Source organism: Tursiops truncatus, chromosome 3 (genome assembly GCF_011762595.2).
Source record: "Tursiops truncatus isolate mTurTru1 chromosome 3, mTurTru1.mat.Y, whole genome shotgun sequence".
NCBI lineage: Eukaryota > Metazoa > Chordata > Mammalia > Artiodactyla > Delphinidae > Tursiops > Tursiops truncatus.
In genome coordinates, this window is record NC_047036.1 from 90040166 (window position 1) to 90057095 (window position 16930).

General features: G+C 36.9%; 1 protein-coding gene across 3 annotated transcripts in view; it reads right to left on the reverse strand.

Annotated features, from left to right (window-relative positions):
• TMEM232 (transmembrane protein 232) overlaps positions 1-16930 on the reverse strand; it is a 166693-nt gene that overhangs the window by 50994 nt on the left and 98769 nt on the right. For all 3 annotated transcript variants that reach the window (XM_073801920.1, XM_073801918.1, XM_073801921.1), the window contains one exon: positions 6554-6802. In XM_073801920.1, the coding sequence (XP_073658021.1) occupies positions 6554-6802 (249 nt within the window). The remainder of the gene's footprint in view (positions 1-6553; positions 6803-16930) is intronic.

Consider the following 16930-nt stretch of genomic DNA (forward strand, 5'->3'; position numbering starts at 1 on the left):
CTAAGATAGATGGGGACTGACCTATCTCCTAGGGAAGACCGGAGGTAAACAGAGTCATGTATTGGAAATGGATGTATTTTGCACAGTCCTGTCGCTGGCAACTGGACTTCACTTCCAATACTACTTCACTCTAGAAATTTTAACACTTTAAATGACTGATCTGAGCTGATCATCTAACCAGCATTTTAATAATAAAATATTTCACAAAAGTTCAAAACATAGGGGCCCATCTCTGAAGACCCATTCATGTTCTCTATTTCTCTTCAGCTGAAAATTATAATCAGCCATGTGAACTATCAAGATTCCAAACTTTACTCTTCCATAATGGGTCTTGATACTGTACCCTCAAGATGCATGTATGACTTGGAACCAGATCTGAATTGTGTTTTAATTCAAAAACTAGAAACAAGAAGGGAAGCAAAACATAACCAAAAATGAAATCATCGGGAAACTGTATGTTCTTTTTTAAAGGTTTCTAGCAGTAATTCATAACTTATGTAAATTTTCCACATATTATTTATCACAATTGTATTAATAAATATTATATTATGAAGAAAATAAATATTTTAGAAAATCTACTCAATTATAGAACAAAAGGATAAGAAACTAACATGTCCAGACTCTTTACATACATTCTTTCCTTCTATCCTCAGGACAAACCTAAGAGGAATGTACAACTTTTACATTTTTATAGAAGCCTAAGGCTCAAAGAAGTTAAGTAACTTACTCTAAATCAATCATAAAAAAAGCTATAAGATAAACATTCTTGATATTCTGTAAAGGAGGCATAGACTTTTTTCTTCTGCATGAAATAGAACTAGACAGATATGTTTAAAGCATTTTATTTAAGAATCTTTTGGGGCTCTCCTTTTTTAAACCTCTCTCTCCAAATAGATATATTTATATATTTTTTTCCTCCATTGACTTTAGCTAAAAATCATACTACTTAATGGAAAGTGCCTCCTCTGATACAGATTCCCTAATATTAGCTAGAGGGATGCAGAGCCCAGAAAAAAGTCAAGTTCTGAAAATCAAGATACAGAAATTGAAAAAAACACTTATAAAAAGTCTTTTCTTTTTCTTTCTTTTTTTTTTTTGCAGTGCTCAGGCCTCTCACTGCTGTGGCCTCTCCCACTGCGGAGCACAGGCTCCGGATACGCAAGCTCAGCGGTCATGGCTCACGGGCCCAGCCGCTCTGCGGCATGTGGGGTCTTCCCGGACCGGGGCACGAACCCGTGTCTCCTGCATCGGCAGGTGGACTCTCAACCACTGCGCCACCAGGGAAGCCCAAAAGTCTTTTCTTATGACTTGAAGATAAGTTTTTTTAACAACTGCTCAAGGCTTTACCATCCCATGAAGTCCCACATGAGGGGAAAGACAGCATAGTAGACTCAGGAGTCAGAATGCGCTTGTTTAAATTCAAACTCTAGCACTTAATGATTATAAATTCTTGGGCAAATTACTTAACCTCTCAGTATTCATATCTACAAAATGGAGATTTTATAGATACATAAAATCTATAAAATGGATAAAATAATCAATCTACATCTAAGGGTAGTGCTTAGCATAGTGCCTTGTTTATAAAATGCACTCACGTAGGGTGGCAAACAGAATTGTTTGACTATAACACCAGAGATTCATCTTGAATTGCCCGGCAACTTGGAAGCTAGAATTAGGGGTCCTAAGCATCTCCCATGTTGTAAACCCAACTCACCAGGGAGCCCAGTGGCTTCCTATTACAACCATTAAGACCACTTCCCAAGGGCTCCAAGTCCTGAGCATCTGGCATTTCTAGCATCCCTATCCAGCTGATGCCCACCTACCTCAGGTGACTTGGCAACTGGGCCCAAAATGTTTATTTCTTCCTTGAGAAGGCAGTTTCACCCTTCCATTAGAAGAATGTAGAATAGCAGTCATGCAGTGTCTCTCCCCTCAAAACGCAAATCTAGTGTAATGTCCAGTTGCTTGCCCAGACTCCAGCATCCCTTCCACTGAAACAATGAGAAATGGGGACCATGTGCCTCTTTTTGCTGCTCACTGTTGGTCTTTCCAGTAAAACCTATCTCCCGGGACACTGCGGTATCCACCTTTCCCCACCTCATCTCCATTCAGCAAATGTTAGCTACTCCTAGCTCCACTACCTTGGAATTGGCTCCTTTTATAAAGGAGGATTCATAGGATACACAGTAGCCTTTGGCACGACCACCCTGTTATGAAGCCAGCTATGTAAAATGTCCTGCCTGAATGACTACAGATGTTCTCAGTCAGTTCTTGCTTGTTTCAGCTGGGCTCTTTTCCAGGTGCTGGTCTTATGAATGAAGTCTTCTGGTATAAAATTTGTGAGCAAACTAAGCCTAATCAGAGATAAAGTTTTAAGTTAATATTCTCCTAGTCTTTACTTGTGTGCGAATAATTAGTTGTTTGTGAGTTTTTAGGGTTTCAAGGCATAAGCTTAGAAAATACACTTACAAGAAACCTCAGAAGCCAAAAAGTATAGATGTAGAAACTGGTTTTTGAAAATTTGATCTTCAGAGTTCTGAATTCTCAGCCTTAAGGTAAATTTAAGATAGTTTTACTGACAAAGAGAGAAAAGGAAAAAACTATGCTTTGAAGTAGAAGTATACTATGCCTCGGCTTTTGGCTGCAGTTTTTATGATATAGTAAAGAAACATAATGATTTTTTTCATTTTTTTAAAAAATGCTGAGGGGCAAGAAGAGCATGCATCCAACAGCATGTCCCACTAAAAAGCAAAACCCCCAAAATGCAATGTACAGAAGCAAAACAATGAATTTTCTTTTGAAAAATTTTGTAAAGGAAAGAGGTCAGATCTGCAAGTCATTCAAAGCAAAATATATATATTTATAAACATATAAAGAAAGAATTCCCATTTTGAGAGAATTTTATAGGCTAAAAACACAAGTGAAGAAAAATATTTGGGGGAAAAAGTGATAGGTCATCAGATATAGTGGATGCTTCAGCAATAAGGAAGATCCTATTTTCTCCTTACTGGTAAATGTTCACATTTTCGCACTGAAATAGGTACACTTTAGTGCTCCATGGCAATAGAGAAACATATTATCTTAAATTTCCTGTCTTCCTACCTCTTAAATGTGCCCCATCTTCTGTAGGAGTCCTTAAATGTTGGCCTTCTTGCTATCTTACACATTGCTTTTTGATGAAAACACAAAATAGAGCTTTCTAGGAATATGTGATAAGGAATTGGTGATATGACCCTATGCAAGAAGACCTTTAAAAGGTGAAAAAGAGCTAAGCATACAGTGGGCTTTAAATTATGTCTTTGTGCTTTATCTATAGGATTCCACCATGCTCAGAAGTTCATTAACTGCATTAATTCCAGTCGGTGGACCTGGACGTGGGAGGAGGTGGAGAAATGACAAAAGGAGCTATAGCTACGGAACTGTTCACTAGATGGAGAATCAAGCAAATGGAAGAAACAACATTTCCCACAGTTAACGTTTAGTGAGCCAGAGCCATTTTTTCAATGCATTAAAAGTTAAAGTTAGGGCTTCCCTGGTGGTGCAGTGGTTGAGAATCTGCCTGCTAATGCAGGGGACACGGGTTCGAGCCCTGGTCTGGGAGGATCCCACATGGCGCGGAGCAACTGGGCCCATGAGCCACAACTACTGACCCTGCGCGTCTGGAGCCTGTGCTCCGCAACAAGAGAAGCCGCGATAGTGAGAGGCCCGCGCACCACGATGAAGAGTGGCCCCCGCTTGCCACAACTAGAGAAAGCCCTCGCACAGAAACGAAGACCCAACACAGCAAAAATAAATAAATAAATTACTAAAACTCCTACCCCCAACATCTTCTAAAAAAAAAAAAAGTTAAGTCTTAAACATGCTTTTCAACAACTTTTTAAAAAGCAGGTCTATCCCTTACCCTAAACAGACAGTAGAGACTGTTCAACCAGGAGTGACCTAGTCTTTGTCTTGATATCACTGAGCTCTAGCCCTATTCCACTCACATCTGGTGTAGCCAGGGATCAGTTCATCCCTGACTGGAGCTGGCAATATGCACAACTCCAGGGGGCACAGTTCCCATGCTCTACAGTGTGAAGGGTGCAATGTGAAAGTCACCCTGTGCCGCCCCGAGAGACTTTGGCTAGAGGGAAGCTCAGGCTGCTGTGTTGCTGTGGCTCTCATTCAAGCCAGAGACCCTAAGTTTAATTGCTAGAGGCTGTAATGAGCTGTGAAAAAATGGATAAGAAGATAACACTTTTTAAAGATCAGTGATGGATGATTCTCATTTATGTAATGAACTGTAGGCTGAGGAGAAATCTCATATACTAATCCTTCAAATCCTACAGGACTCTGGGTCTTAACCCCACCCCTTGCCTCTCATGCCTCCTTCTCTGACCCTGCATGTTCTCTATCTACCCTTGTCCCCAAACCCTGTGCATATGTCTCCATTGTACTTTCCATTCTCAGTATGTCTCTCCCCTTACTTATATCTTCTCCCTTTCCTTTTGATCTCTTTCATCTTTCTTTCTGCTCCTAACATTTATTTCTCTGTTCTGCTATTTTAAGCATTCCCAATATGTCGCCTTATCTCTGTCTCTCTAGGTCCTTCCTTTCTGTGTCCCAGTAGGCATCATTCATCTCCAGCTGCCTTTTTACTGTCTATTCACCCTTTCCCCCACTGTTTCTTTAATCTCCTTTGGTCAATACCCCGTTTCTTTTATTTTTCTAGTTTCTTTCTTTCTATCTTTTCCTTTAACTGACCATGATGAGATACCAAAGTACAGTGTCCTCTCTGGTCCCAGACTGATTTTTCTTCCGTATCTGCGGTCCTTGAAAATGTACAGAAGACATTTGGGGATTCAAAAGTAAATCTCAATACTCATAACATTTAAAGCTGGCCTTTCCATTACACCTTGAACATACTGCAATTTTATAGATATTTATAACACACGCTGAAGAACATTTTTATACTATTTATTCCTGCACCACACATGAGACTACTAAAGTGCAGGCTGTGTGATCCTTAATCTCAGCTCTACATATATTCCTCACTGGCTTTAGAATTCTTGAAAAAATGCTTAAACCTATGTCAAAACTCTTCTCAAGCATGTGTCTATTTTTCTCTTGACTGCTTGTGTGCACAAAAGGAAAACTTGCCTCCTCGCCTTGTTTTGCCCAGTTATTACCCCTGCACTAAAGTCCACCTTTGGGCAGCAACAGTCCCATGATTTTGGAACTCAGATAATGATTTAGGCAAATGCTGAGGAAGAAAACTTCCCAAATAATTTAGCATCTTCTTCAAGAAATCAGAAAGTAAGCCACAAAATAGATCAAAGAAGTAGGAAGAGACTCATAAACATAAGAACAAAAATACATGAGTTAGAATCCAAAAGCTGGTTCATTGAAAAAATAATATAAAATAGATAAAATACCAAACAAACTACTTAAGAAGGGTAAAAAGGACAAAATGCAAATACACAAAATGAGAATTAGTTAAGGGGAAGGGGATAACCACAGAAACAGAGAAAATAGAAGGAATCTTAAGACGCTATTTTGTTCAATTATGGCCAAAAAATTCAGAGAAATGGAATAAAACATGTAATATTTAAAGAAAGCATAATTTGCTAAAATTGACTTAAAAATAAGGAGAAAGATCTAAAGAGACCGATATTCAGGACTGATACTCCAGATACTTTTATGGCAGGGGCCTCAAACGGTAAGAACGGAATCCAGCTGTACCTGCACGTTATGGCTGAATATAAGCCCTGCCAAGAGCCACATAAAACAGAAGAATTTGACAAAGAGCTACCCTTAGAAGAGCTATAAGGTACTAATGGTTTAAGAGGAAATTCTACCGAAGCTTAAAAGAGTAGACAATTCCAAATTATTGAAATTTTAGAACATAGAAAAAGAAAATAAATGGGCATTTCGTATTTGATAAAGATATTTAAAATCAGGGAAAAATATTGAAGGGAGGTAGATCACTCAATAAATATTGCTGGGACAATTGAGTAGCCACATGGATCTATACATCACACTACATACCAGAAAAAATTTCAAATGGACCAATGATTAAAGTGTTCAAAATGAATCCTTAAAAGTACTAGGAGAAATGTGATAACACTTTAATCTTAAAATGAAAAGAACTTTCCTAAAAAGACTTTTAAAAATCCATAAACCATAGTGGAAAATGGAGAGAAAATTTTAAATATACTTATAATTTATTATATTGACATTTTATAGACGCTGGAAGGATACACAGAATTTAATGATAGTGAGAGATGGGGGTAAACTAGGCAAATGTAGGTCACTATGGAAGAGAGGCTTTCACTTTATTAAAACATTGATTTATATTACATAGTAATACCTATTTTAAGCATGAGGAAATACTTTCTGAGAAAGGAATACTTGCTTATGATAAAATATCTAGGAGGTGGTGGAGCCAAGATTTGAATTAAAAAAAAGAGAAACTGAGTTAACTAATGTGGCACATGATTATATATAATTTATATAACTCCAAAATGTAATATGTTAGAATAAGTGAACTATTTTGAATAGTGCTTCACTTTACCTTACAGTAAATTGTAGAACTCTCTTCTTCATGGAATCCTGCTTTTTGTTCAAATATTTCATTTGGTGCCATTTTGTCAATGGTTTTTTTCAAAGGAAGAACACAGGTATCAGTGGAAGGGAAGAATAGTTTGGAAAGTATGTTGGCAATTCTCCATCCTATATATTTGGAGAAATTTTCATCCCCTACATTTGATGAAACTTTTGTACTATAACTTGTGAAAGGATCAGTTGGGTCATTTATCTCAGCCTGTTGAAAGAAAAGAAAAAAGAACCAGTTGACATAGAATTAAATGAGAAAAAATGATGTATTATTATTAAAGTTAAAATGTATGTTTATTTTCTTTGACTAATGTTGCTTTCTTCCTATTAAAATAAGCTTTAAAAAGAAATGCAGTTCCCCAAAAGATTTTAAAAATCATAACAAGAATTTTCAATGAAATAAACAGTTAAGCATGAAGGAGATCAGTCTTGAAATTTCAAAAATGTAATGATATAATTTCTATTTTAAATTTGTGTACTTCCCACACAAGAATTTCATAAGCGTTGGTAATATTTATTTAATAAGAAATTAAGCAATCAGTTGAAGTAATACAAATGTTTTATTAAGTCAGAATTTCATTTCTCTGTGCATAATCTAAACTTTCTTTGAAGTCAACAGAAAATTTCTATAGCACAAAACTTGAGTAAAGTAAAAAAACAAAAAGGGCTTTATATTTAGGTTTCATTGGAGACGTTCTAGAATTTAGATTTATATTAAATTGAATATGTCCTAATACAGGAAAAAACCTAACACAAAAATTCCACAATATTTAAGCAATTTTTATTCAGGAAAGAGCAATTTTCTGAATTTTCCTATTTATATTCAATAATGTCCATGACTGATTTTTAATTATATCTTCTTTTGAGACAGCTAGAGGCATGTTTTCCTTGGCTGGCATCAGTAATAATAAATGAAGATGTAAGTTTCAAAATGTCATGTATTATACTTTTTTTTAGTGTTTAGAATATGTTAATATTAAAAACTCTCTCATAACTAAGTTAGGTGCTGCCTCCTATTATTTAAGTTCTTTCAGTTTTATTTAATATTATCCATCTTTGGGCAGCTCATTACCAGTCACTCAGGATTCATTTTAAATGTCTATAGATCCTATGGTAGAAAACAAAGGAATGAAAAACGTTTTTCTGCATATGAATAACTAACCTCTTTAGGATTCCAAGATCAGGATTAGCTCAATGAAATTAATATTTAAAGACTGACTACTGCATTATCTAGACAAAATTACAGTGGAAAAAATGAGAACAATCTTATGATAAAGATTGAAAAAATACCTTTATTTTATTAAAGCAATAAGGAAAATAGCAAAAGACAAAGTAAATACATATGGAATACTGTGAAATGATGAGAAAGAATAACATGCAAAAAACATGTGTAAAAAAATACAGTGAAAATCATGCAAATAGGTAAGCATCAAAAAAAATGAAATGAGTGCTCAAAATAGGCTCAAAGTGCTAGAAAATTAATACTGACATTTAAAAAAGAGAGCTGTATTTTCACTATTTCAGAAAAGGAACTTTATCACTAGCCCTCATTGAAATATATCTATTCTTAAATATTTTTGATTTCAATTATCTCTGGATGTTGAAATCAGTATACAATTATGTTTATACTATTCCCAGTTGTGTATCTTGCTTATTAACTAGGTCAAAATCATGGAAAGAGCATTCAATTTCAAAGAAGAAATTAAATTGTGCCAAGAACACTCAGTAGCTGTTGTGATTTTCAGGACATTATTTAATGTCTCAAAGTCTGAATGTTCATCTGTAAAATGGTAATCACAATACCTGGGCTGTTTATTCTGCTTAGTTTCTCTGGATTAATTTTTTCATAAGAAAAGGTACTTCAAAATCAATAACAACATATAGTTGCACAAACATACTACTATGAGCTCTTCCATTGCTAAGAGAATGATGAATTAATAAATGTGTAAGTGAATGGACCAACATCACATGATTTCTGGTAAAATACATTGTTTCCAGGAGAGCATTACCCTGCATTATAGAATGTTAATGCTCTTTTCGTTTTGTCTCATTTGGCTACGCTTTGCTTTCTTCCCTCCCAGACTGGATAGGTTATATAGATCCAGATGCCAGCTCTCTCAAATAGCAAAATGAAGGCATTGCCACATCTTTCACGATGGTTCCCTGGTTGAAAGCCCAGGTTAATTTTCTGCCCTCAATGACGTCCAAGGCATTCAACTTACGGAAATGTAGCTTCAAATATCGGTCAAAGGCATATTTGCCTTATCAATAAAAGGTTTTGTTTGTTTTCCTGCAGGAAAAAGCCAGGAAAGAATATGGGGCTTTGCACTTAGAAAGATCTGAAATCAGGTCTGGCTATCCCACTTACAAATTTATTTATTTATTTACTATTATTTTTTAATTTATTTCAATTAATTTATTATTTTTGGTTGTGTTGGGTCTTCTTTGTGTTGCGCAGGCTTCTCATTCTGGTGGCTTCTCTTGCTGCAAAGCATGGGCTCTAGAGCACGGGGGCTTCAGTGATGAGGCACGTGGGCTCAGTAGTTGTGGCTCGTGGGCTCTCTTAGAGCAAAGGCTCGGTAGCTGTGGTACACGGGCTTAGCTGCTCCGCAGCATGTGGGATCTTCCCCGACTAGGGCTCGAACCCATGTCCCCTGCATTGGCAGGCAGATTCTTAACCACTGCGCCACCAGGGAAGCCCCCACATACTAATTTAAAATGCAAACTTGGGGAATTTAGTTAACCTCTCCAGGTCTATATTTTGTGTTTAGTTTGGTTCCATTTTGTTTTTCATTTGTGATGTGGAGATAATAATTACCACCTCAGAGTTTTGTGAGGATTCACTTAGACGACAAAGGATGATCTGTCTAGCCAGTAGTGAGAAGCTCAATAGGCATCAGTTGTTTCAGGGCTACCCTAAGACAGACACTGATGCTCTGGCTTTTATAAGATCCTTCCACCACCAATCTTGAGAACACTTGAACTAACCTCTTCATGCTGAAAACAAATTTGTTACATAGCAACTTTTATATTAACAAATCTATCAAACAGGATTATAATTATACTTCCATAGTCATCTCTATTCTAAAGAGTCTTCCTTCTCTTAAAGATATTATTCTCATTTTAAAATTCAGAGACTATGAATTTATTTATGCTAATGGTGCATAAGTATAAATCTATACTTTTTGGAAGTAAACTTACCCAAAATATGAATGACCATTATTTAGATTCCAAACTCATGAATTTACTACTATTGACTGCCAATGAATACTACCCCAAACTCCAATCTTTATACATTATTTATACATTTACATTTTTATCATGTGTGCCTATTTTCTTAGCAATGCCATGCAAGCTTTAAAATTCAGGATTTTTCTTATTCCATTGTTGAAACGACATTTTTTATTGAGAAACAAATGGCAATTTTTATTATCTATGATAATTTTACTGATATGGTATTAAAATTGAAAAAGTGATATTCCTGAAGAATATTTCTCTCTCACATAGATTGTAGCAACATGCAAGGTCAGATACCCACACTTCTGTCTTTATATTGGGCATAATGATGGTAAAAACCAGGATTCATTTAGGTTGGCGAGAAGATGGATGTCAGAGCAGGTGAAATTATGCAGGGAATTATGATGTAGTAGCAATACAAAAGAAAATAAAAGCCTGTCCAGAGTTCTGAATTTTCCATCAATAATTAGGGAAATGTAGTACCGAAATTTAAGCTAACTCACACTACCCTCGACATGATGGAATAAAAGAGAAAGAAATAGGATATTAAGCCACTGTGGCATAGTTTGCATTAAACTTTGTCTCCATCTCTTACTATGTCTCTGTTTTTGGTCTCCACCTGTCCTTAAGTAGTCTCAGACCTGGGAACATTTAACTTATTTGTGAAAAAAATTATAATTTTTTTTTCAAACTTCAAAATTTAAATATAAGTGACTTACTGGTGGTCTCAAAAGGTTATTTCCTACAGGAGTTATAAAATCTCACAAAGGAGGACAGCATGAGTAACTCCTTGTTACTAAAATTGTGGTCCTTAGACAATTATTATTGCCATTACCTAGGAGCATGTTCTAAATAGAGAATTCCAGGCCCTACTCCTGAATATATTAAAGTTTAAAAAGGACTGATGTAGTAGATTAAGAAAAGGACTAGATGGGAATATCCATTTTCCCACTTTACAAGTTGTGTGATCTTGCACAAGTTACTTAACCTCTCTAAGCATGTTTCTTCATTCCTAAAATAGAATAATAATAATACTGTCCTTTCTAGGTTACTGTAAAAATTAAACACAAAATGTGAATATATTTTCTAGCATAGTGTCTGGCACACAAAAGTTCTTCAATAAATGTTAGTTCCTTGTTTATATCTAATTTTGGAAGCAGGATGACATGGAAATGACAAAGCCTTTGGGTTAAACTCACTCATAGGTGCATTCACCACCAGCTACTTCTTTTAATCTTGTTTAGACTCAGATCCTCTATCTATATGGGTGATGATGGTGGTGGGAGAGTTATAAGGCTTAGATGAGTTAATAAAGGTAAGATACTTAGCACAGTGGCTGGTGCATTGTAAAAACTCTACAAATATTTTTGTTTTCCTAAAACAACGTATCTGTTATACTGGAATTCTATTCATAAGTATTTAAAGAAACCACACTCTTTCAAAAAAACATCTCCCTTTCTATGTTTAAGAGTTTCCATTTATGTCAAAAGAAGAGCCATATGTGGGGGATGAGAGAGATCGTTATTGAGAGAATAGAGACTAATAGTGCTGTTTATTCTATTTTGCTGCTTAAAGAGTACATTAGGAAGATGGCAGCATGGGAGGATGCGGATTTCAAGTCTCCCTACAACTAAGGCACCTGCTGGATGCTGGTGGGGGACCTCAATACCCAAGGAAATGGGAGGAACCCCAAGCAACCGGGTAGAATGTGGAGGGGAGTGAGGGGGAGGAGAAGTGGAGGCCAGACAGGACCAGTGCCCCTGAGGGGTGGCTGGGAGAGGGGAGGGGTTCCCACGCCTGGCGGGACCCTTGGGAGCTTGGAGGATCGGGGGGAGTGCACCTAGCATTTCCCCTGCCCAATTGGGTCCTGGGAGGCCTGCTGGGCTCCCAGACCTGGTCCTCTGTTCTCCGGGGCCCCCTCTGGGCCACGTGGGTCCTAGGAGCGTAGGAGGGAGGTGGGGGGAGAATAGGAGAGGCGGATGGGGTGGGGCCCTCCGGGACTGGAGGGTCAGGGGAGGCGTGGAGGGCATTTCCCCCACTCACTTGGGCCCTAGGAAGCCTGCTAGGCTACCAGGCCTGGTCCTCAATTCTCCAGAGCCCCCTCTGACCTTGTGGGTCCTAGGGGCATGGGAGGGAGGAGGGAAAGAGGAGGAGAGGCGGACAGTGGGACCCTCCAGGACTGGAAAATCAGCAGAGGTGTGGAGTGAGTTCCCCCCACCCATTCGGGCCCTGGGAAGCCTGCTGGGGTCCCGCCTAAACCCCACCCCTACCTAAGTCCTGCGACACACAGCCAAGGCATTTTCTGGCTTTTTTTTCCCTCCTGTCTTTTTCTATTTTGGTTCTCTTTTACCTTCTGGTTGTTGTTTCATCTATATATTAATTTATTTTTTCTAACATATCTGTTAGTTTTCTAATTTTATTTTATTTTTTACTCTGTAATTGTTCTGCTCCTTTTTTTTTCTTTTCTTTGTTTTGCAGACCTGCGTGGCTTGTGGAATCTTGGTTCATGACTTGGGGGTCAGGCCTGAGCTCCTGGAATGGGGGTTCTGAATCCAAACAACTGGACTATCAGAAAACCTCAGACCCCAGGGAATATTCATCACAGTGAGGTCTCCCACAGGTCCTCATCTTGACACCAAGACCCAGCTGTACCCAGCAGCCCACAAACTCAAGTGGTGGAAGCCTCAGGCCAAACAACCAGTAAGACAGGAACACAATCCCACCCATAAAAATAAAAATAAAAATAAAAAAAAACTGAGATGACAAGAAAATATGTCACTGATGAAGGAGCAAGGTAAAAAATTACAAGACCAATAAATGAAGAGGAAATAGGCAACCTTTCTGAAAAAGAATTCAGAGTAATGATAGTAAAAATAAACCAGAATCTCAGAAACAGAATGGAGGCACAGATAGAGAAAATACAAGAAATGTTTAACAAAGACCTAGAAGAACTAAAGAACAGAGATAAACAACACAATAACTAAAATGAAAAATACACAAGAAGGAATCAATAACAAAACAACTGAGGGAGAAGAACAAATAAGTGAGCTGGAAGAGAGAATGTTGGAAATAACTGATGAGGAGCAGAGTGAAGATAAAACAATGAAAAGAATTGAAGACAATCTCAGAGACCTCTTGTACAATACTAAACACACCAACATTCGAATTATAGGGGTCCCAGAAGAAGAAGAGAAAAGGAAAGGGTCTGAGAAAATATTCAGAGAGATTATAGTGGAAAACTTCCCTAACATGGGCAAGGAAATAGTCACGCAAGTTCAGGAAGTGCAGTGTCCCACACAGGTTAAACCCTAGGAGAAACACACCAAGACACATATTAATCAAACTAACTAACATTAAATTCCAAGAAAAAATATTAAAAGCAGCAAGGGAAAAGCAAAAAATAACATACAAAGGAATCCCCATAAGGTTAACAGCTAATTTTTCAGCAGAAACTCTGCAGGCCAGAAGGCAGAGGCAGGACATACTTAAAGTGATAAAAGAGAAAAACCTACAACCAAGATTACTCTACCCAGCAAGGATTTCATTCAAATTCGATGGAGAAATCAAAAGCTTTTCAGGCAAGCAAAAGCTAAAGAATTCAGCACCACCAAGCCAGCTTTACAACAAAAGCTAAAGAAATTTTTCTAGGCAGGAAACACAAAAGACCCACACCGAAAGCAACTAGAGAAAGAAGAACAAAGAAAATCCAAAATTATTACAAGGAAAGAAATCATAAAAATCAAAGCAGAAATAAGTGAAATAGAAATGAAGAAAAAATAGGAAAGATCAATAAAACTAAAATTTCGTTCTTTGAGGAGATAAAAAAATTGATAAACCTTTAGCCAAACTCATCAAGAAAAAAAGGTACAGGATGCAAATCAATAAAATTAAAAATGAAAAAGAAGAAATCACAACTGACACCACAGAAATACAAAGTATTGTAAGAGAATACTACAAACAACTATATGCCAATAAAATGGACAACCACAAAAAAATGGACAAATTCTTGGAAAGGGACAATTTTCTAAGACTGAACCTGCAAGAATTAGAAAATATAACCAGACTTATCACAAGTAATGAAATTGAAACTTTAATTAAAAATCTTCCAACAAACAAAAGTCCAGGACAAGATGGCTTCACAGGTGAATTCTATCAAACATTTAGAGAAGAGTTGACACCCATCGTTCTGAAACTCATCCAAAAAACTGCAGAGGAAGGAACACTCCCAAACTCATTCTACAAGGCCACCAACACCTGGATACCACAGACAAAGATATCACAAAAAAAAAAAAGAAATTTACAGACCAATATCACTGATGATCATAGATGCAAAAATCCTCAACAAAATACTAGCAAACAGAATCCAACAGCACATTAAAAGGATCATATACCATGATCAAGTGGGATTTATCCCAGGGATACAAGGATTCTTCAGCATATGAAAATCAATCAATGTGATACACCCTATTAACAAACTGAAGAATAAAAACCATATGATATCTCAACAGATGCAGAAAAAGCTTTTGACAAAATTCAACAACAATTTATGATAAAAACTCTTCAGAAAGTGGTCACAGAGGGAACCTACCTGAACATAATAAAGGCCATATATGCCAAACCCACAGCAAACAGCATTCACAATGGTGAAAAAGTGAAAGCATTTCCTCTAAGATCAGGAAAAAGACAAGGATGTCTTGTCTTTTTCCTGATTAACATAGTTGCTGAAGTCAACATAGTTGTTGAAGTCCTAGCCACAGCAATCAGAGAAGAGAAAGAAACACAAATTGGTAAAGAAGTAAAACTGTTACTATTTGCAGATGACATGATACTATACACAGAAAATCCTAAAGATGCCACCAGAACAACTAGAGCTAATCAATGAATTTGGGAAAGTTTTAGTATACAAAATAAATGTACAGAAATCTCTTGCATTCCTATACACTAACAATGAAAGATCAGAAAGAGAAATTAAGGAAACAATCACATTCACCATTGGAAGAAAAAGAATAAAATACCTAGGAATAAACGTACCTACGGAGCCAAAACACCTGTACTCAGAAAAATACAAGACACTGATGAAACAAATCAAAGATGACATAAACATGGAGAGATATACAATGTTCATGGATTGGAAGAATCAATATTGTGAAAATGACTATACTACACAAAGCAATCTACAGATTCAATGCAATCCCTATCAAATTACCAATGGAATTTTTTACAGAGCTAGAATGAAAAATCTTAAAATTTGTGTGGAGATACAAAAGACCCTGAATAAACAAAGCAATCTTGAGGGAAAAAAGTGGAGCTGGAGGAACTGGACTCCCTGACTTCAGACTATACTACAAAGCTACAGTAATCAAGACAATATGGTACTGGCATAAAAACAGAAATACAGATCAATGGAACCAGATAGAAAGCCAGAGATAAACTAATGCACCTGTGGTTAACTAATCTATGACAAAGGAGGCAAGGATATACAATGGAGAAAAGACAGGGTCTTCAATAACTGGTGCTGGGAAAACTGGACAGCTACATGTTAAAGAATGAAATTAGAACACTCCCTAACACCATACACTAAAATAAACTCAAAATGGATTAGAGACCTAAATCTAAGACTGGACACTATAAAAGTATTAGAAGAAAACATAGGAAGAACACTCTTTGACATAAGTCACAGCAAGATCCTTCATGACCCACCTCCCAGAGTAATCGAAATAAAAACATAAATAAACAAATGGGACCTAATGAAACTTAAAAGCTTTTTCACAGCAAAGGAAACTATAAACAAGATGAAAAGACAACCCTCAGAATGGGAGAAAATATCTGCAAACAAATCAACAAAGGATTAATCTCCAAACAGCACATGCAGCTCCATATTAAAAAAAACAACCGAATCAAAAAAGAGGCAGAAGACCTAAATAGACATTTCTCCAAAGAAGATATACAGATGGCCAAGAGGCACAGGAAAGGCTGTTCAACATCACTAATTATTAGAGAAATTCAAATCAAAACTACAATGAGGTATCACCTCACACCAGTTAGAATGGGCATCATCAGAAAATCTACAAACAACAAATGCTGGAGAGGGTGTGGAGAGAAGGGAACCGTCTTGCACTGTTGGTGGGAATACAAATTGATACAGCCACTGTGGAGAACAATATGGAGGTTCCTTAAAAAACTAAAAATAGAATTACCATATGACCCAGCAAATGAAGCAACTGACAAAGGATTAATCTCCAAAATTAATAAGCAGCTCATGCAGCTCAATAACAACAACAAAAAAAACAACCCAATCCAAAAATGGGCAGAAGACCTAAATAGACATTTCTCCAAAGAAGATATACAGACTGCCAACAAACACATGAAAGAATGCTCAACTTCATTAATCATTAGAGAAATGCAAATCAAAACTACAATGAGATATCATCTCACACCAGTCAGAATGGCCATCATCAAAAAATCTAGAGACAATAAATGCTGGACAGGATGTGGAGAAAAGGGATCCCTCTTGCACTGTTGGTGGGAATGTAAATTGATACAGCCACTGTGGAGAACAGTATGGAGGTTCCTTAAAAAACAAAAAATAGAACTACCATATGACCCAGCAATCCCACTACTGGGCATATACCCTGAGAAAACCATAATTCAAGAAGAGTCATGTACCAAAATGTTCATTGCAGCTCTATTTACAATAGCCTGGAGATGGAAACAACCTAAGTGTCCATCATTGGATGAATGGATAAAGAAGATGTGGCACATATATACAGTGGAATATTACTCAGCCATAAAAAGAAACAAAATTGAGCTATTTGTAATGAGGTGGATAGACCTAGAGTCTGTCATACAGAGTGAAGTAAGTCAGAAAGAGAAAGACAAATATGCTAACACATATATATGGAATTGCTAACACATATATATGGAATTTAAGAAAAAGAAATGTCATAAAGAACCTAGGGGTAAGACAGGAATAAAGACACAGACCTACTAGAGAATGGACTTGAGGATATGGGGAGGGGGAAGGGTAAGCTGTGACAAAGCGAGACAGAGGCATGGACATATATACACTACCAAACGTAAGGTAGATAGCTAGTGGGAA